Raw genomic sequence first — 20,641 nt, forward strand, 5'->3', positions numbered from 1 at the left:
TGGCTTGCATCTTCTTCAGCCCCTTCTTGTTGTGCTTCTTGGCAAAGCGCATGTTCCGCAGGAACTTGGGGTCCACCCCCTTAAGAGATTCGTATCTTTGTGATCGGGGTTTCTTGATGCCGTTTCTGTGCCATTTTCGGGACTGGTTGTGCGTGGTGTGGTTCTTGGACTTGGCCATGTCTGCACCCAAACCCACAGCTCCCAAACCCCCGGGACCGGAAGAGAAAAGGGGACAGGGAGCTTTTTTAAAAATCTCATGCCTGAACCCCACCCCAGACAAAGTACATCAGAATCCTTGGGAATGGGGCCCAGACATTGGGCTCTTTTAAAAGCCCCTGGGTGACTAATGTTCAGCCAGGGTACAGAGCTGCTCTGGAGTATAGGAGAGTTTGGTCTGGCAGAAACTGAGTGGAGGGGTCCTCAAGCATTCTTCTTGAAATAAAAGAGGGTGGTTCCTCCAATCAAAGCTCATGGCCCCATTCTGACCACTGAAATTTACACAAATCGAATGATTTGGGGTTTTTTTTGTTTTTGTTCAGTTTGGATAGATCTGTTCTCCATCTTGGTGTTGCAATTAGTAGCTCCTCCAGGCTTTGGTGACATGGTGACAGACGGACAAAATGAATACTCTGGGAGATTAAATAATGAGGAGAAGTTATGCCAACAAAATTAACTTGTCCAGTCCAGTTCCTTAGCAACTGCACTATTATTTCAGGTTTCCTCCGGAGCCTCTGGTTGTTCACGCTATTCGTCTTTCATTAAAATGTGAGGCACAGTTATTTGCAACTTTAATGAAAAGAAGAGAAATGCAAAAAAAAAAAAAAAACCCAAGCCAAAGAAACTTCTAACAGCCCTTCAAATTGCATCAGGCCTGCCCCAAACAAATAGGATCGACTTGGCACCTTGTAAATTAAGGTGCTTATTTCATTTTCCTGCAGATATAGAATTCTGTGCCCCTCCAAGTCTTCACAAAGCAGCCCTGCCTTTTATGAAAATGCAATGCATTTGCAATCTAATCTGGAGCTGCCCAGCCAGTCACTGTGTGGGAGTCATGCCCTGAGTGCAGGAGCTCAGAACACAGTGTCCTCTGCGGAAAATCACTTTTGTGTAGCAGGAACAGGCACTGAGTGGGTAATTGGCTGGCTGTCAGAGGGGTGGGGGCAGCCTTCCTCCTTCTAAACTCTGCCCAGTTTCGAATTGCTAAAGACCCATCCTCTTCTCAGATGGCGTCTCCTGGGTGACCAGCAAAGACCAGGCTTTGCTAAGCTTCCTGCTTGACTGATGGGGTGTCCATGGCTCTGGGTCGGAGAAATCTCTGAGATCGGGTGTCTGGCCCAGGAACTTGGCTGCTTGTTGTCCTTTAATCAGACCCAGCTGTGCTCTTGGCTGCCCCGGCCTGATCATCTTATTTATTGATCACTGTGGGCTTTTGGTCACAAATAATTTGGGGCTTTGTTGTTTTCCAATCTCTGCCAGAAATCTCTGCCTACGGATTTTGCTGCTGTTCCTCTGAGCTTGACATTAGGAATAGATCCAATTTTGTCCTCAAAGGTAGGGGTCATTAACCAGAGTTAAGAATTCAGTGGGGGGCCAGCTGAGTGCTGTGTTAGTTAAGAGCTGGCTTGGGACGCCAGAGGGCCCCGGTTCGGATCCCACATATGAGGGCCAGTGACACTGCCCTCTACAGCTAAGATGCTGAACAACAGCTCAACCTAGAGTTGGGCTGCCGGGAGTCGCAGGCGACGTCGTAGGCTGCAGCCCCTGCTGCAGTGGGTTGCCCTGAGCTACCGTGTGTAGCCAGCAGCCACCGTGAGCAGCTGTCCAGAAGCCGGTGACCGATCTGCCTTGCCCGGGAAGAGCGCAATGATGGTGCCAACTTGGGCCAGTGAAGCAACGTCCTCCACAACTAGACTGAAGAACAAAACGACAGCAACTTGTCTGTTCCCCTTCCCCCAATTCCCCAATAAAAATCTTAAAAAAAAAAAAAAAAGAATTCAGTGGGTCTGCGAGCTGGGGTCTGAAAATAACCCACTCACCTACAACTAAAATTTGGCATTTCCTTCAAGAGTGAATGTAGGCAAAAAGGCATAGTCGAATGAGAGGCATCAATGACTCTGTCACCAATAGAAACCACAGATCATTTGACATATACTACCACTGTGGCTGGTTCTCAAACTATCACTTACACAAATGACTATGTCAATATTACAGTGACCCTAAAACCTACCGCTACAGAGTTTATTTAATATATTAATAAAGAAATGGATATATTGATATATCCCAAATGTGGTTTTTAATATCTGCTAACTATGTTTTCATATAATTGGTTTCCTTTGTAAACCTATGTGTTTTATTTTATGCACTTAAGAACATTATCTTGGAACATTATCTGCTTCCAGGAAGATAGAATACATGTACTTTTTCCTATTCGTCCTGCTAAGTACAACCAAAAATACTAGCCATTATATGAAAAGACAAACATAAGGTTCTGAAAGGCGGAAGGAAGAAGAAGCCGACCAGACAGGGGTCTCGGGACCTGGAGCATGGCACAGGGGTGAGTCCCTGGGTTGTCTTTTTGCTTCATAGACCCTAGACCTGGAGCTGAAAAGGTCGGCAACACAAAAACATCATTAGACATGGGCAAAACAATAAGCCCCCCAAAAGCCTGCTCTCTGCAGCCCAGCAGGAAAAGAAGCTTAGCAAGAAAGATAACTTTGAGGCAGCAACTGCTCTCCACTCCAAATACTTAACAACAACACCAACCAACAAGATGAAATCACCGTTTATACGCAGCAGAATACACGTTCTTTTCAAGTGCCCACAGACCATATGCAAAAATAGGCCATATCCTGAGCCATAAAGCAAATCTCAACACATGTAAAAGACTCGAAATCATACAGAGTATGTTTTCTGACCACAGTGATAAAACTAGAAAGAAATAACAGAAAGATAACATGAAAATTTCTGAAGAGTTGGAAACTGAACAGCACACTTCTAAATAACCCATGGATCAAAGAGGGAGACTCAAGGAAAATTTTTTTAAAAAACATGGAACTGAATGAAAATGAAACCTACTGTGGGATACAGCTAAAGCAATGTTGAGAGGAAAATTTATAACCCTAAATACATACATAGAAAGGCGGGGAAGTTTTAAATCGATCATCTAAGCTGGCACCTCCAAAACCAAGAAAAAGAAGTAAATTCACACAAGCAGAAGGAAGGAGATCTTAAAGAGCAGAAATTGAAAACAGAAAAACAGTAAAGAAATCAGTGAAACAAAGAGCTGGTTCTTTGAAAAGATCAGGAAAATCTGCCAACATCAAGAAAGACTGACAAAGAACAAAAAGGCAGAAGATACAAATTATACATACCAGAAATGAAACAGGGTATATCGCTACAATCCTTAAAGACATCAAAAGAATAATAAGAGAGTACAATGAACAACTCTGAACACACAAATTTGACAACTCAGATGAAATGGGCTGCTTCCTCACAAAACACACACTACTATACCTCAATTATTTATGCAATAGCCCTAAAACGATTAAGAAAATTAAATTCGTTATTTTAAAAACTCCAAAAACAAATCTCCAGGTCGAGGTGGTCTCACTGAAGAATTCTACCAAACACTTAAAGAGGAATTAACATCTTAAATTCTACACTGTCCCTTCCAGAAAGCAGAACAGGGAGGAACATTCCCCAATTAATTGTATGAAGCTAGCAATTACTCAGATACCAACACCAGACAAAGACAGCACACCCTCTATGGTTTCATCACGGTTTTCATGACTGTCTTCTGACCCCAGGACAATTGTATGTCCCCAGTGCCAGAAGTCAAGTTCCATCTCTGATATCACCCAGAGAACCTAGCTAGTGTCAAAAAAACGTCAATTAGCAGGTGAATATGCAAATAAATGAGTGAGGGAAGCATCTGAAAGAGGCGAGACACTCTTCTCTTTGTAGTGAGATTATTCTAGAGAATAATGTAGTATTTAGAGCTGCCCAGCCTCCATTCCCCCTTTCTGATGGCACTCCCACTTGCTTTGGAGGAATTAACTCTTTCTCTGTGGTTCCAGACTAATGGGATTGCACTCAGGTTCCTTGTTCTCTCTGGCCAAGGGAACAAACCAGGTCCATCAGATGTCCCCTCACTGTAATTTTAAGCTTGAGCTGAGGGACCAAGAGATTGAAAGCAAGTAGCATTCACTTACCCCTAAATGCCCCCAACCAGACCATTCCTGCTGTGAGCTTATTGCTGTAGCTCTTGGGGGAGCTAAACTCCCTTCTTGGCACCTAAGTTTCTTCATTTTAAATGCAGCCTTGGTCCGTTCACGCGGCTATACCAAAATACCATAGTCTGGTGTCTGAAATAAGCCTGATCCTATATAAACTCACAGTGAGATGCTTCGAGAGCTTCAGAAATCACTTATATTTTTCCATTTCTTCCTTATGCTTTTATGTATTGCTGGTTTTAACAATAAGATTATTGTTTTAACAGTAAGATTAGTTATTTATAAAATCAGAAAAATAATAAGACAGAATTGAAACAATTCACTGAAGCGTGTCTCTGCTGTGCCACTAACATAGGCTATATGGCTGGGGCTAAGCCCCACACCCTCTCTGGACATCAGTCACCTAACCTGTTAAATGTGGGGACTGGACCAGTTGCTCCTCCAGGGGTCCTTCTGTTTCAGGGTCCCTCACCCTCTGGAGTAGGGTGTTTTAATTTACAGCACTACCAGCCAGTGGGAAACCCTCCAAGTCCCAGCTGGCACAGCTGTAGCTGGAGCTCTGTAAGGTGGGCAGTGCCTGGCCAGTCCCAGGGTGACAGCCTGCAGTCAAATACAGAGACCAGCCTAGCTGCCATGAAATGCAAGACCTTTTAGGGTCTCTCCCATCCGCTTCAGGTATCAAGAGTTAGCCTGCTCGCTGAGTCTGGTTTGCAATCGAAAAAGAGCAAAATGAGCTACTCTGAGCAGTTATGCTGTCCATGGGGACAGGGTGATGAGTATTCTTTGATACGTATTAAATGAACTCAAACTAAATCACACTTAATGAATGGATTCATTAAGATACACATCCAAACGACCTTGACAATAAGTATGAGAAATTGACAAATACATTCTACCATGATTTTTCCTCTCTTAGTCCAAGCAAGCTGATTTCTATGCAGGCTTTAGCTGCAGTCCCAGAGTGTCATTACCTCTTGATTATCATAATGAGTACCTGAGTCGTAATGTCCTGACAAATTGCTCATGTATTTGCGTATTTAGTAGGGCACTCATTCAAGCAGCCAAAATATCCTCCATCCTTTCATCCAAGTGGAAAATAACCAGTAGCAAAGGAAGACAGGTACGGGCAATAATGTAGGAAGGAAGAGAGGGAGGGAGGGCAATAAATTCCACCTAATGATACAATTTCTGACCTCACTTGGTCAGGATCCAAGGAGGGTATGAGTTTGCTCGGGAGACCCACTGTAGGCTTGGGCTTTGCCTCAAAGCCAGCCTTTGTGCAACATGCACCAGGAGACCAGCTGTCTGGGCATCAAAAGATACTGGCAAACACAAAGCAACAGGGACAGAGAGGGTGCAGTTCAGGAAAACCCATCGAGTTGGGAAGCACACGCTTCCTGAGAGGCGGCTCAGTTTAGCGGGCAAGGAATATGGGCTTTGGAGCAGCCTGCCTGAGTGGGATTCTCCACTTTGCCACCCACTGACAAGCCGTAGATCTCAGGCAAGCTCCTAGTCTCCGTGTGACTTACTTTCCTCACCTATAAAATGCAGTGTGAGTAGATTGCAAATGGCCACAAACACTCTGTGGCTCCTTCCATGAGGAGGCAGGGGACATTCATAGCAATAGCTGTTACTATTATTACTTGTCATTATTATTATGTCAATTTTGTGATGCAGAATAATGTGACAGGAAGAGGTTTTGGAACCAGATAGAATTCAAATCCCATGCCACTTACCGACTTTCGGTAAATGGCTCCTCTGAGCTTCAGTTTCTTCACCTATAAAACTGGGTAGCAATGCCAGGCTTGCAGGGCTGTTGTTGGTGTTAGAGATGTGTGAGCTTGTTTCCGAGTAAGAGTTCATGAAAGGCCATAACTGATACCACTCATGCTGCTTTTACATTCCAAGGGTGGCTGTGGAATATATTCTTGAACATATTCTTTGTCTCCCACTCATTCTAAACCTTCAGTGGCTCCCTACTACCTCCGAAGAAGGTTCAGACAGTTTAGGCTGAAATTGGAGTTAGGCTATTACATGGATAGGGATGCAGGCTTTGGAATCCAGATCCCAGCTTGGCCACCTACCAGCTGGGACGCCTTGACTTCCCTAAATATCTGTTTTCCTGGCTGTAAAATGAGAATAATAATGAGAATGTCTACTTCAGAATGTGTCGCGAAATAAATGATGTAATGGAAGGTACTTAGCCCTGTGCCAAGCACATAGTAAGAATTCAACAAATTTAACAGGTATTGTTCACCTTCCCAGCTGGAACTTCAGCCAACTCGTCTTTCTCTGCTCTGGTGAGCACAGCCGACACTCTTCCCAATGGGCATCACCCTTCCATAGCTTGGTAGGTACCTTTGCTAACCTTCCCCGTCCATAGCATGCTCTCCAGCCACTGCTCTCTGCATGACTTACAATCCCAGGCACCTCTCAAAGTCTGGCTCAGATGCCACCTTGGTCATGAAGACGTCTTTGATCATCAAAGCCATACGTGGCTAGCTCCTGTGCTGAATTCCCGTGGCACCTACTTATATATCACTTTAGTGACACTTAGACATGTCCGGGGAGTATTCTAGTTTCTCGTGAACTTGCTTTTTCCCGTGGTTCCCAATCTGTGGAGCTATCTGACTGTAGCCCTCTGCTGAGGACACTCCTCCTCCCCAGGTGGCCTTCTCTAAATGACTCTGCCCTTTGGAGTTCCAGCAGCCCCTCCTTCCCTTCCTGACCTTGGCCTCCAGGGTGGTAACCGCTCCTCCACTTCTGCTAGCTACTGGTTCCTACGTCATTCCTCTTCCTTCCCTACACCTCATCCTCACCCTCACCTCTGTAAACAGGCCCTTCGTTGATAAATCCTCCTCAACAGTGTCACAGCCCAGGCTGAAACACTCACCTGTGGTCAAATAAGGAAAAGTACTTTACTCCCTATGGGCCCTTGACCGGTGTGGACTCAAGGTCACAAGAGGGACTCCCATCCCACCTCCACTGCTGGGAGAATCCTAACTCGGGTTGCCAGTGTGCCATTATAAACACCAGCCATCCACTGCTGAAGCACAGCTGGAGTGACACCAGCCATGATCAGGTGCTGTGCAGGTCTGGAAACAGCCACGGAGAGGGCACGCCACCCCACCCAGATGGTAACAGGTCTCTGTAAGGCTCCACAGGGGACCTCCTCCTTCCTGGGACCCAGAGGCAGCATCTCAGCATCTGTAATTACAATGAACTTGAAACTGCACTGCATTTTCTACAGGGCGCTAGGAGCCCTTCTAAGCTCTGGAATTGTCTCTTCACCACGCTGCTCATTGGCATTGAAACAACTAAATAGAGGTGCATGCAGACCGTGGCCCCCTCTTCAGCCAGCCAGCCTGGAAGGAGGTATATCCCTGTATCCCAGCATGGAAGGCTGTATTCGATACAATTTTAAGGGGAGGGGAAGTAAATTATAAAACAGTATAAATTATAAAATTATAAAACAGTATATACACTTTAATCCCATTTGTGTAAAATATAAACCATATATATATATATATATATATATATATATATATATATATATATATCATGCTGCAGCACTGTGCCCCCTACCCAGGTGAGTGGGTCAGCCTCCTAGGATGAAAACCAAGGGCAATTGCAAAGTTCTGGGCCAAGGAAGAAGCCCAGCACCTGACTTCCAACCCAGAGCTCAGGTCTGGCTTTTTACTTAATTTTTTCAGCTCAGAGGATTTTTGTTGTTAACTACTTGGCAACAGCTGAGTGTGTGTGGTGGGGGAGAAGAGTGTAGCTTTCCATTCATCAGTAGATGGCATTCCAGACAGAGGAGATGAGTTCTGGGGTAAAGGAAATTTAGTCATCCACAAGTCAAAAAAAAGGTTTTTTTGAGAGACATGAGAGGGAGCAGGGAATGCTTAAAAGAGAAGACTGTCTTTTGCTTTTTCTGAGCTAGGTGTCCTTGCTCCAGCCCCAAATATAAAAATGAAACATATTTGACTCATCATCATAAATGACCCTGAGAGCTCTCTATAAGATTTATTGCATAAAGGGCCCTGCAGAGATTCTGTGCAAATTCCTGTTATCACCTCTGCCTGAAGTCACCCATGAAATAATCAACTGTGTGAGCTCCAAGACCCCACAGTGGGCAGGAAATGCAGCAAGTGGCAGCCATCCACTTGTTTGGTGCAGCCCACCCAATGCAATGGAAATAGCCAGGGTGACACTCTCCAACATGAGTCTTAGAAGGACCCACCAGAAGATGGGTGCTTGAATCCCATGAGCTCCCCTTCACTGGGATGGAGTTAGCTTCAGATTGGAGGTATTTTACAGATAATATGGGAAAGTAGCAGAAGAAAAGGTAGAATAGAGAAATAACAGAGTGAGAAATAAAGAAGAATTGAGTTGGAAAGCAGAGACAAACCATTCAAAACCTGTTAGAAGTGTGCACACTCAATTTTCAAAATAAGGCTTTCTGCTTTCAAAGACAGGGCAAGTATGGTCTTTTAACAAATCAAGATTGCAACTCTCGATCCAAGATGGCAGATAAACACTGTGCCTGCTTCCTTCCACGAACACATTAAAATTACAATTAAATTATAGAACAATCACCCTGGAATCATCTGAAGTCTAGCTGAACAGAAGTTTTATAACTAAACGAATGAAGAAGAAGCCATGTTGAAACTGGTAAGAAGGGCAGAGATGAGAAACGGGCTAGCCCCAAACCTCTGTGTGTCAGTTGAGAACCAGAAGGGCTATTTTGGGCCACAGAGATTTCCCCCAGAGGAGCAAGAGACCCCAGCCACAAACCAGTCTCTCCAGCCCGGAGTACTGGTGCCAAGAAGAGGAGTCCCCACAATATCTGTCTGTGAAAAACAGTGGAAATTCCGACCTTCTGGGTGGGACGGGAGGCTGCGGGTAAACCCAGACGTCCTCTTAAACAGCCCGCGCACAGACTCTCTCACTCACAGGCACTCACCTTGGGCTCCAGCAGAGGGACAGTGGCTCAGGAGGTGTCAGAAACATGCAGGGGACAGAGTGAGGTGTGTGGTTTTGTAGTGAAGGCTGGAGGACGGTCGCCATTTTGCCTGTGTTAGGTTCTCCCACACAGCCAGCTGGGGAACGTCATCTTCCCTTTGTTGAGCCCACCCCCACTTGGTCAAATCTGAATCTGATTGGCCTGGTGAGCTTCACTTGCTCCACCCTCCTGACTCACTGGGACCCGCCCCAGACAACTCACCCAACACCAGAGGCACTTTGCAGGCAAGCATCCAGCCACTCTCCCCACCCCCCTGCAAAGTACACACTTTCTTAAAAAACTATCAGAGTCTGCAGACCCCAGGCAGGTGACAACTGGCCTCGGTGTGCTCTAAGACTTTTGCTGAGTAGCTCCAGGCTCAGCACTGGCACCAAACCACAGTCTACATTAACCTGGTAACCACAACCCTTCCCACTCTAGTGACTCCCTGAGACCCTGTCTCATTAGACTTGTGTAACACACAAGGCTTTATCAGTGCCTGAACCTTAAGGGAGCCGGCTGGTAGCAGCAGATCGCAGACTGTGCTGGCATTTGTGGAACTACCCCAGACCCAATACTGGTGGCAGACATTCTCAATTCGCAGCATAGCTTCTCCCACGTGCCTCCACAGTTAGCACAGGCAGCGAACAACTGAGGATGCTTTGTAGCTTCTACCAGGTAGTTGCCAACTGGTCACAGTCAGTGAGTGACCTGGGCCTGCACCAGAGCCCCTTGCAAAAGGTCCCAGCCCGACATACTTAAAGGTTGGTTCACACCACAGCAGAGCACTGCCTGATTGGCCCCACAAGTGCCACTCCCAAAGGATGGTCTCAACAGGCACCAGAGCCCACTGAGACAGATCCCACTCATTGCCTCCCACACAGCAGCCCATAAGCCCAGGGCATGGCCAAACCCCACAGCCAGTCAGCCTGAGGGCCAGTCCCACCTACTGATGTGCCAATAGCAATCAAGGCTCAACTATAACAGGAGCGCACACACAAAGGACACCCCTGGAGCACCCAGAGCAGGTGATCAGGGAGACTGGCAGGACCCCACAGGGCACCTACCACATAAGGCCACCCAGCCAAGACTGGGAGACATAGCAGCTCTACCTAATATATAGAAATAAACAAAGAGAGGTAGCCAAAATGAGGAAATAAAACATCCCAAATGAAAGAACAGGAGAAAACTCCAGAAAAAGAACTAAGCAAAATAGAGGCAAGCAACCTACCAGAGACAGAGTTCAAAACAATGGTTATGAAGATGCTCAAGGAACTTAGTGAGAATTTCAACAGAGAGATAGCAAGCACAAAAAAAAAAAACGAAACCCTTAAAAAAAGAACCAGTCAGAAGTGAAGAATACAGTAACTTAAATGAAGAATGCACGAGAGGGAATCACCAGTAGATTAGATGAAGTAGAGGACTGAATCAGCTATTTGGGAGACAAGGAAGCAGAAAACACCCAATCAGAACAGCAAAAAGAGAAAAGAATTTTTAAAAATGAGGATAGTTTGAGACCTCTGAGACAACATCAAGCGTAACAACATTCATATCATAGGGGTACCAGAAAGAGAGGAGAGAAAGCAGGGAATTGAGAAGCAATTTGAAGAAATAATGACTGAAAACTGTCTTAACCTGGTGAAGGAAACACACATACAAGTCCAGGAATTGCAGAGTTCCAAACAAGATGAACCCAAACAGGCTCACACCAAGACACATTATAGTTAGAATGGCAAAAGTTAAAGACAAAGAGAGAATCCTAAAAGTGGCAAGAGAAAGGCAACTAATAACTTATAAGGGAGCTCCCAAAAAATTGTCAGCTGATTTCTCAACAGGAACTTTGCAGGCCAGAAGGGATTGGCACAAAATATTCAACATGATGAAAAGCAAGGACCTAAAACAAAGATTATCTACCCAGAAAAGCTGTCCTTTAGAAATGAAGGACAAATAAAGAGCTTCCCAGACAAGAAAAAACTAAAGGAGCTCTCACCACCAAACCAGTATTATAAAGAATGTTAGAGGGACTTAAGATGGGGGGGAAAAGATAAATATTATGAATAATAAAATAGCAATAGCTACATATCTATCAATAATTGCTTTCTATGTAAATGGATTAAATGATCCAATCAAAAGACAAAGGCAGGCTGAATGGATAAGAAAACAAAACCCTTACATATGCTGCCCACAAGAGACTCACTTCAGATTGGAAGAAACACAGAGATGGGAAGTAAAGGGATGGAAAAAGTTATTTCATCAAAATGAAAACAAGCTGGTGTAGCAATACTTATACCAGACAAAATAGACTTTAAAACAAAGGCTATAACAAGAGACAAAGAAGGACCCAGTAATCCCACTTCAGGGTATTTATCTGAAGAAAGCCAAACACAACTTTAAGGGGACATGTGCATCCATATGTTCATTGCAGCATTGTTTACAATGGCCAAGATGTGGAGGCAGCCTGGGCGTCTGTCGATGGAAGAATGGATAAAGAGGAGGTGGTAATATATATAATAGAATATTTCTTGGCCATGGAAGGGAATGGGTTCTTGCTACCTGCCGCGGCATGGATGAACCTGAAGGGTATTGTACTGAGTGGAGTATGTCAGACAGTAAAAGACAGATGCAATGTGATTTTGCTTAAATGTGGAATATAAAGAACAAAATAAACAAACAAACAAAACAGAAACAAACTCAGATACAGAGAACATATTGAAGGTTGCCAGATGGGAGGGGAGTTGGGGATTAGAGAAAAAGCAGGGGGGATTAAGAAGTACAAATTGGTTGTTACCCAGTAATGATGGGGATGTAGAGTATAGCATAAGGAATACAGTCAATAATATTGTAATAACTATGTATGGTGTCAGATGGGTACTAGATTTATTGGGGCAATAAATGGGAGGGGGTGAGGGCAGGGTGAAAAAGTTGAAGGGTTTAAGAATTACAAACTGGTATTGCAGCGCTATTCACAATAGCTAAGACTTGGAAACAACCGAAATGCCCATCGGTAGATGACTGGATTAAGAAACTTTGGTACATTTACACAATGGAGTATTACTCAGCTATAAAGAAGAAGGAAATAGTACCCTTTGCAACAATATGGATGGAACTAGAGAACATTATGCTAAGTGAAATAAGTCAGTCAGAGAAAGACAAATACCATATGATCTCACTTATACGTGGATTCTAAGGAACTGAATGGATGGGAGACGTGGACGGAGATAGTCTCAGAGACACAGAGGAAGAACTGAGGGTTGTTAGTTGGGAGTGGGTGGGGATGAAGGAGAAGGGGAAAGGATGAGACAATACAAATTGGTAACTACAATATGGCCTCAGGGATAGAAAAAGACAGTCTGGGGAATATAATCAACAATGTTGCAGATATTTCTTGGGGGGCCAGAAGGACTCATGTCTGGTGGGGGAGACCACTTCATGGTCGGTGTGGAGGCCTGGCCACCGCACTGTATTTCTAAAGCTGATGTTGAATAATAGTGTATGTCAACTATAATTATATATAGATATAGTCACGGGTCATGGAGTAGAGAGTAGGAATGGAGTCAATGGAATTGTAATAGACAAGCATGATATCGAGGGTGGGAAGACAGTAGATAGGGTGAGGGGGGTTGTTACTTTGTGAGGGTGAAAAAGATAACTATTGCATTGTTCTGGAGACCTGAAGCTAACAATTAAAAAAAATTTTTTTTAAATAAAACAAATAAGTCATGGGGATGTAATGTACAGCATAGGGAATATAGTCAATAATGTTGTGATAGCGTGGTACAGTGTCAGATGGTTCCTGAACTTATAGTGATCACTTCTTTAGGTATAAATGTTGAAAAACTATGGTGTACACCTGAAACCGATATAATATTGTATGTTAACTATATTTTAATAAAAATCTTTTTTAAAAAGTAAGTATAATATAAAGAAAAAACTAATGGGAAAGTAGGGGAAGAATTTGTATCATAAACCTTCTAATTGTACATCAAAACTTTAATACATTAAAAATATAAATATATAAAATAAAATACTTCATTCAGGTCCTTAAAAAAAAAAGAAAAGGAAAGAAATCTGAAGATCTTAGATCATGCATTAAGGGCATGGTTTATGAGAAAAAATTAACATAGAAACCCAACCAGCAGACTCAAAGAAAGGCCTTGACCATAAGTCAAAAGATTGGCTTTCTTTCATTAAAATAAAAAGTTTCAAGTATAAAAAAAAAGGAACAGTTTCCTGAAGCTTCTTTCTTCTAACTAATGGAAAACCTGTCTCCTGTGATGAGAAAAATAATTATTAAACATTTTTATTTTACTTAAAAAAAAAGATTGCAACTTTCATCCATCCAAATAAATATTTTACATTTCCAACATCTATATACTAACTCATCTCATTTAGCAAAATAAATGGATCCCTGGAAAGGTATACATAAATCCATTTTTAAGTTTTATTTTAGATATACCAGAAAATCCTGTTTATGACTCTGTCATGAACATTTTGGAATCTAAATGATTAAATTTTGTTTATAGACCCAAGTATTGAATGTTGTTTTAAATTTCCCAAGTTATATGTAGAAGTGGGTGATTAAATTCATGATGATGCAGAAGTTGATCGTGAAATTCTCTACTCTCCCTTTATGGACCTGTGGACTCAGGTACATGCTATCTTGGAGAGCACAGAGCTTGGTGCCATGTACCGAAATGCTGTCATTACTGAGGTTGGGTCACAGAAGACCTCAAATAACAGTTGAGTCCTGGAATTACTGGGAATTGACAAATCTAGGTCGAGTCGCATGTTTCCTTTGGCAAGATTTATCCTTGCTTGAACCCTGGCCATCCTAAGGTTGTGTAGTTACACTGTGCGTGTTACTAGCTTGGTTTATTAAACCCATGGCTGGAGACGGTACTACTGACTTAATGTTTATTGAGCACCCAAAATGTGTCCAGCACAGTACAAGCCCCAGCCTGAAGAGCTGCACACAGTGAGTCAGCCACACATGCATCTTACAAACACATGACAAAGACATCAGTGCATGAAGGGAAATCAACCAAGGACCTCCCTAGAGAAACAAAGGCGCTCCTGATCTCCCACTTGTGAGGAGTGGACCCTGCGTTCACTCCCAGGTCTAGCCACACTCTTGCCTGGATCCCCTTAATGTCAGTTCCGTGACTTGCATTTGCAAGACTACACAAGATGGTCAGGAATGCAAGTCACAGGACAGAGATGGTTAACTAGCCCACCTGAGAAAATTAACCTGGAACTTAGCATGCACACACACGCGCGCGCGCGCGCGCGCGCGCACACACACACACACACACACACACACACACACCATAGAAGAGCAGGCTGGAAATCCACAAGAACAAAATTCAGGAAGTTTACATCAATTGGAATATTGTTACCTTAGCATCTCTCACAGTTGCTATTTCCAGGTAACTGTTGCCAGCACATATTGAAACACTCCCCAGCCGATTCAGTGAGATAAACCTATTGATTGACTGCCAAAAGTGAGACCTGGTGACAATGCTTGCAAAGAGGATTACAGAACCTCCAGTCAGCCTTGGAAAGGGCTGCTGCCAAGTACCAGGCTGGCTCAGTTCCCAGTGTTATGGTCTATAGGACTCCTTGCAGGAAGAGGACTGGATGCTTGGCGTTACCTAACATGAGTTATATTAAGTAAAAATTTCTACTTCAACCTTCTGTGGATTTCTCTAGAACTCGCTTCTGAGAGATTTTTTTTAAGCTAATTTGTTTTATAGTCAAACTAGTCCTAAACAGATTTCAGATAGGGTAAGAATTAATTAGTTGCTGTTCAGTTGCCAATTTGCTTAATTTGTAAAGATGTTTACAACACAGCATAATTCTCTGACCTCTTTAGGCCCTCTACAAAGTCTATGTAAATGTTACAAATTTTAAGTTGTAAGCATGATAGAAACAGGTGGCAGCTTTTCTAGTAATGAATGGGGACACTTTCTTCTCACGGTTGCTATACACTTAAATCAAGCTAATTAGGGAATACTTCAATTTTTTTTAAACCCTGGCAACTAGGATTTGGAATAATTCATGGTGTATAGTTTTATAATGCAATTGGCCTGAAGCTGAATGATCATACTTAAAAAAAAAACACAACTGAATGGACTGCCTTACACATGGGAGACGAGTAAGGAAACCGTTGAACGAATACCTATATATTTCTGATTGTAATGAGTAGCCTCCATGTGATCCATTGAGTATTGTCTGAAGGCTCAAAGAATATTCTCCAAGTGTGGGATCTAACCCACTTCAGAATTCAACTGCAAATTCTTAATACCTTTAGCAGGGACACTGGAAGCTTCATCCAGATGTTCTGAGTTTCATTAGAAGAAGGATAATTCTTCAGGTGCTTAACCGTGGATGCATATTAAAACCACCTGAAGTGCTTTGAAACACACTGATGCCCAGGCCCCATTTCAAATCAACTGGACTCTCTGGGGATAGGACTCAGGCAATGATGTTTTTTGAAAGCTCCCCCGGTGATTCTAGGAGCAGCTGGGGCTGAGAACCAGTGATTTAAACTTTCCAACAAAGAAGCTGCAATGAATCAGATTCCTCCCCAGCTAATCCCAGCCTTTACCCCACCCCTCCACTCTCCACACATACCCACCCAAAGGATGCTCTAAGGACACATGAAATGCCTTGCTTTGAGCCTCCCAATTAATGGAGCACAGGAACCAGTCCCTGCGAAGCCTGGGAGGTGAGCTCATTTGGAGCGGGAGAGTGACATATTGTGGGCTACATTATTAAAACATAAGGTCGTCGTTCTCCACATCCATAGGTGACGCTGAAAGTTAGTTTTAGTGCCATTGCCAGAGGTAATTTGCCCCTCCCAAGTTAACCTCCCTTTTCCCTTCTCTCAAGCCAGGCTTTTCCTAACCTTCCCCATGCTGTGAAAATTATAGTCATATTACTACTAAGTATTCATATTGATAACTTGCCCAACCATGAATACTCACTCTTCCATCATGGCTGCTGACATTGGAGTAATAGGATTTAGTCCTTGTCATCCTCAAATCACCCCCTTTCCCTTCCTTTGATGAGTGAGTGAGCTCATTTCTGAGAGTGAGAAAACGGGAGAGAAGGTGGGGAAACTGATTCTGCTGTTTAGTGAGCTGTGACAGTACTGAAATCTTACAGAGGGTGACTACGTGACTGCAGACACTAGTTCATGCTCTATATGCCATAGCAGCTGCTCTGACAATTGACTATCACGTATCATTTCCCAAGACTCCTGCCCTCACTGTCTGGTCACTCTTCCAACATCAACGTGAAACCCAAGTCACAGGAAACTTGTCCTCAGTTACAGAATTCTTGGGAGGTTAAGGTGAGGATTATCAGGGTGGTATCCTGTTCGATCTACGCATTCTGAGGGTGACAGTTTATTTTTCTGGTCTGGCCCTAAGTAAGCTTCTCCCAGCCCTTATATTCTGGGTTGATCATGTTCCAAGTGTGCCACCACAGAGCAGCTGCTGAGCAGTCAGATAACAGCTGTTGATCTGTTGTAACTGAGCAATTAGAGAATGCAGGGGAATGCTGTGGCACAGTTTACACTTGAGTATTCAGAAAATCAAATATTTGAGTGCCCACCTTGTGGCAAATACTAGGTGTGTATACACAAATATACACACAGATGGGATGTCTGTCCTCTGCACAGCTATATGTCCCCTTAAGTGGTTGGTATCTTTCCTCTTTATTCCTATGTATCTACCGCTTCATTGACTAATTCATCTCATCATTTTCAAATGGAAGTTGGGGAATAGGGAGGCGGGAAACAATATCAAGACCTTTTGAAAGGTGGTTTGTAAGTGTTTTTGTACTATAAATGCAAGTGGATTTAAGATTGAACCCCTTTTGATGTATAAAGGTCTTATTCAGGAAATGTTGAAATCCTAGATGTAGATCTGTAATACACATTTCCCTGGAATTCTAGAAATAAATGGGTTCAAATTCACTAAGCAATTTCAGATATTTATATCTTAGTGGTGTCCTTTGTAAAAGGCGACCTGAAAAGCTTCACCAACTCCAATGCAGTCATTTCAAATCCCACCCCCATTGTTCCTTTATCTCACCATTGAACAAACAAAAGGCAAAGCAAGGAAGACAGCTGCAGTTCTGAAATACTGTTTTGAAACCGGAGAAAGAGTTTTGTTTGGCCTTCAAGGTCATAAAGAGGAAATAATAAATCCTCTCCCCTCTCCCCGGCCTTTTCCAAGCAAAGCATTCCCACAAAAGCCCATTTAACATTTTACAAAAAATACAAGGACAAGGCAGGACAACTGGAAAACAGGGCTGGGCTGGAAGTTTTGCCTGCATTGGCTTAGCTCTGGTGCTGAGAATAAGCTCCCCCGTCCAGCCTGGGGTGGGCACCCTCGGAGACCAATGGACGTGGGAGCTCCCCGGCCCAGGCCTGCCGCAGTGGCATCAGATGACCACGCTGACTGTCATGCTCTGGCCATGCGGCGCTATCTTGCGGGGCCAGGAGAGCAACAGCTTGCGCAGCTCCTCACGGAAGCTGTCGTGCAGCCAGGCATAAATGAAGGGGTTGTAGCAGGCCGAGCTCATGGCGAGCCAGTGGCAGAGCAGCTGAACTAACCCAAAGGCATAGGGATCGATGGCGTGTGGGTCGAGGTCCCGCAGCAGGTTGAAGACGTGCAGCGGTAGCCAGCAGATGGCGAACACCACCACGACCACCACTAGCAGGCAGAAAGTGCGGCGGCGCCGCGCGCGGTCCCATTCGGCCTGGCTCTGGGTCACGCAGCCGGGCACCACGCGGTTCCGGAGTTTCACCGACACTCGGACATAAGACAGGAGTATGACCAGCAGGGGAAGCAGGTAGGTGACAAGCAGCAGCCCCCAGGCGTAGAGCTGGCGCTGGCGCTCCTGCGACCCCCAGAACTCCTCGCAGAGGCACACGCCGTGCGGCTTGAGCTCGACGTGGTAAGTGTGCAAGGCGGCGGGCAGCGCCAGCACCGCGGACAGCGCCCAGATGGCCAGCACCGCGTAGGCGCTGAGGCGCAGCGAGATGCGGCGGCGCAGCGGGTGCACCAGCACGACGTAGCGATCCACCGCGATGGTGGTGAGCGTGAACACCGACACGTAGACTGTGACGGGCTGCAGGAAGAAGACCAGGTGGCACAGGCCACCGCCAAACACCCAGCCGCGCGGCTCGAAGGCGTAGGCCAGCGTGAGCGGCACGCAGGCGGCGCACATGAGCACGTCGGACAAGGCCAGGTTGCCTATGAGGAAGTTGGTCACGTTGTGCAGCCGACGCACCCGTGCGATTACCAGCACCAGCAGGCAGTTGCCCACCAGCCCCACGACCACCACGATGCTGTAGAGCAGCACAATCAACCCCTTTAGCTGATGCACCAGCTGCAGACTCTGGAACGGCGTGACTGCCTGAGCGCCGGGGCCAGCCACCGACCCGTTGCTCGCCGAGGCCTCTGCACTCTGGTTGGCCGGAGTTGAGGCCGCCGGTGACAGTCCAGAAAATAAGTCTGGAACCCGTGGGCCCCGAGTCGCCAGTGAGGCCATGGCCACCTATCCAAAGAAAATCAAAGTCCGTCACTTCCCATTCTCCATCCACCCTCTCCCCCACCAACCGTCTCCCTCTCCCAACTCAATCACCGAATACTCCCTTTGGAATAACTGGTCAAAATAAATAACAACAATAAAAAGTGCTGTCATCCCACCTCTGTAAAAAATAAACCTATGCGTGGTTAGACATGCACAGGCGATTTAAACGCCTCCTGCTCAATGTAGAGCCCTCGCAGTCCACGCACGCCAAACCCAGGAGCATGGTCCTACCTGGTATGTGGGGCCAGGCGGGCGGGAAAGCGCTCGGGAGAGGGAGCAGCAGAATCCCTGCTGTCCCCTAGTGGTCCTCCGCCCAGGACTGCGGCGCAGGTTTCTCGCTTCTCCGCGGAAGCTGCACAGATTCAGGAGTTCCCAGGGAGGGGGCTCGCAGCTTTTGAGGGGGACTGGGAGCGCCTCCCCTCCGCCCCACCCCCCACTCCAGCGCTTCCTTGTATGGAAAATGGGGGCGGAGCAAATAGCACCTGACTCGGTGCTTAGACAACTAGAGAGAAGGACGGTGTGAGGAGGATGGAAACACACAAGGAAGGAGGGGTCGACAAACCTGGACCAGAGGGTTAAGAGGGAATCTCAACCGCGGGAGCTTGCTGCGCCCTGGGAGCGACCCGCTCCAGAGAAGGGTGGGATGGACCGGAGGAGAGGGAGGCGTGAAGCGCCAGTTCTGGGATGACCTGGTGCAGTTTCAATAGGAAAGAGCAGGGGAGGAAGTGGGATGGGGGGTTGAGATACACCACGGGATGTGAGAGGGAAATGAGGGACCCTTCCTTAAGCGCTGGGTCCTGCGTAGAGTCCGGACTGGGGTTAAGAGAGTCGCATAGGGGGTTCCGGCAGTGGTTTAAAATTTAGGGCCCGCAGCTCGCCGCAGACCTTCAGGCCCTTGCCCTCCCCGGGACCCGCTGAGCCCTTCGCCCCGGCTGAGGCTCCGGCGAAGCCCAAGTACGAGTTCAGAACCACGGACAGCTTCCGCGCGCGGGCCCTGCTGGGCGGTGCCTGCTGGGTGGACGCCTGCGAAGGGACTACAGTTAGGGAGTTCCGACCCCTCTCTGGGTCCGATGCATTCGGAAAAAGGAACAGCCTGGTTCAAAGAGCTTCCTCACCGCCTGTTTCCTGGGCTAGGGCTGCCGACTTAGAGAACAGTAGGGTGCAGTGGAGGCGGAGAGGCCTGGGTCTCTTGAGAATTGGAGCGTGGTGACTTGTGCTCTTGCTGTGGGTCTCCACACGTCGTGTCAACAACGACGCTGTATTTTACTTCCCTAGGCCAGAAAATACAGCCATCGTGCCAGTTACCCTACCCAAGCACACTTCAATACCTGGCCCCCAGTAGTTAATTCCCTACTCACCCTTTTCCACTCTTTCTCTCTCAGCTACCGTGCCCTATTCCTTATCTGCCTGACTTTCCCAGTACAGAGCGTAAGTTCCTGGACTGGGATCCTTCCCTCTTCCTCCGTATATGAACACCTTCAGGCCTCCTCGCCTCATAAAAGGATATATACTAGTAATTGCAGGATTTCCACTAGGATAACGAAAGTAAGAAACATTTGAGAAGCTTCAAAATTAAGTAAAATCTTCAGTAGTTTGAAGTCGTCATTGAAATGCAAATTAACGTGGGCCAAGGTGTGAGTAGGGTGGGGGAGGAGGCTTTGTAACCTCCCTCCCTTGAAGCTATCTCGATCCCTCCCACCTTATTTCCTTGTTCCAGAGGGCGGAGTGTCAATGCTCCCTCTCTGGTAAAACTTTGTACTTTGGCTTCTGGCTGCAGATATTTTTGTTAGGATGGAAA

The 20,641-nt window shown here is 45.7% G+C and overlaps 1 protein-coding gene across 1 annotated transcript; it reads right to left on the minus strand.

Annotated features, from left to right (window-relative positions):
• Positions 1–16,955: 16,955 nt before the first annotated feature.
• PRLHR (prolactin releasing hormone receptor) lies at positions 16,956–19,193 on the minus strand. The gene is made up of 2 exons (XM_019642918.1): positions 19,075–19,193; positions 16,956–18,807 (listed from the first exon to the last, which is right to left on the minus strand). Exon 2 carries the CDS (start codon positions 18,799–18,801, stop codon positions 17,689–17,691), a length of 1,113 nt encoding a protein of 370 aa, XP_019498463.1. The 5' UTR covers positions 18,802–18,807; positions 19,075–19,193; the 3' UTR covers positions 16,956–17,688.
• Positions 19,194–20,641: the final 1,448 nt, after the last annotated feature.

Source organism: Hipposideros armiger, unplaced genomic scaffold, assembly GCF_001890085.2.
Source record: "Hipposideros armiger isolate ML-2016 unplaced genomic scaffold, ASM189008v1 scaffold_74, whole genome shotgun sequence".
NCBI classification, from domain to species: domain Eukaryota; kingdom Metazoa; phylum Chordata; class Mammalia; order Chiroptera; family Hipposideridae; genus Hipposideros; species Hipposideros armiger.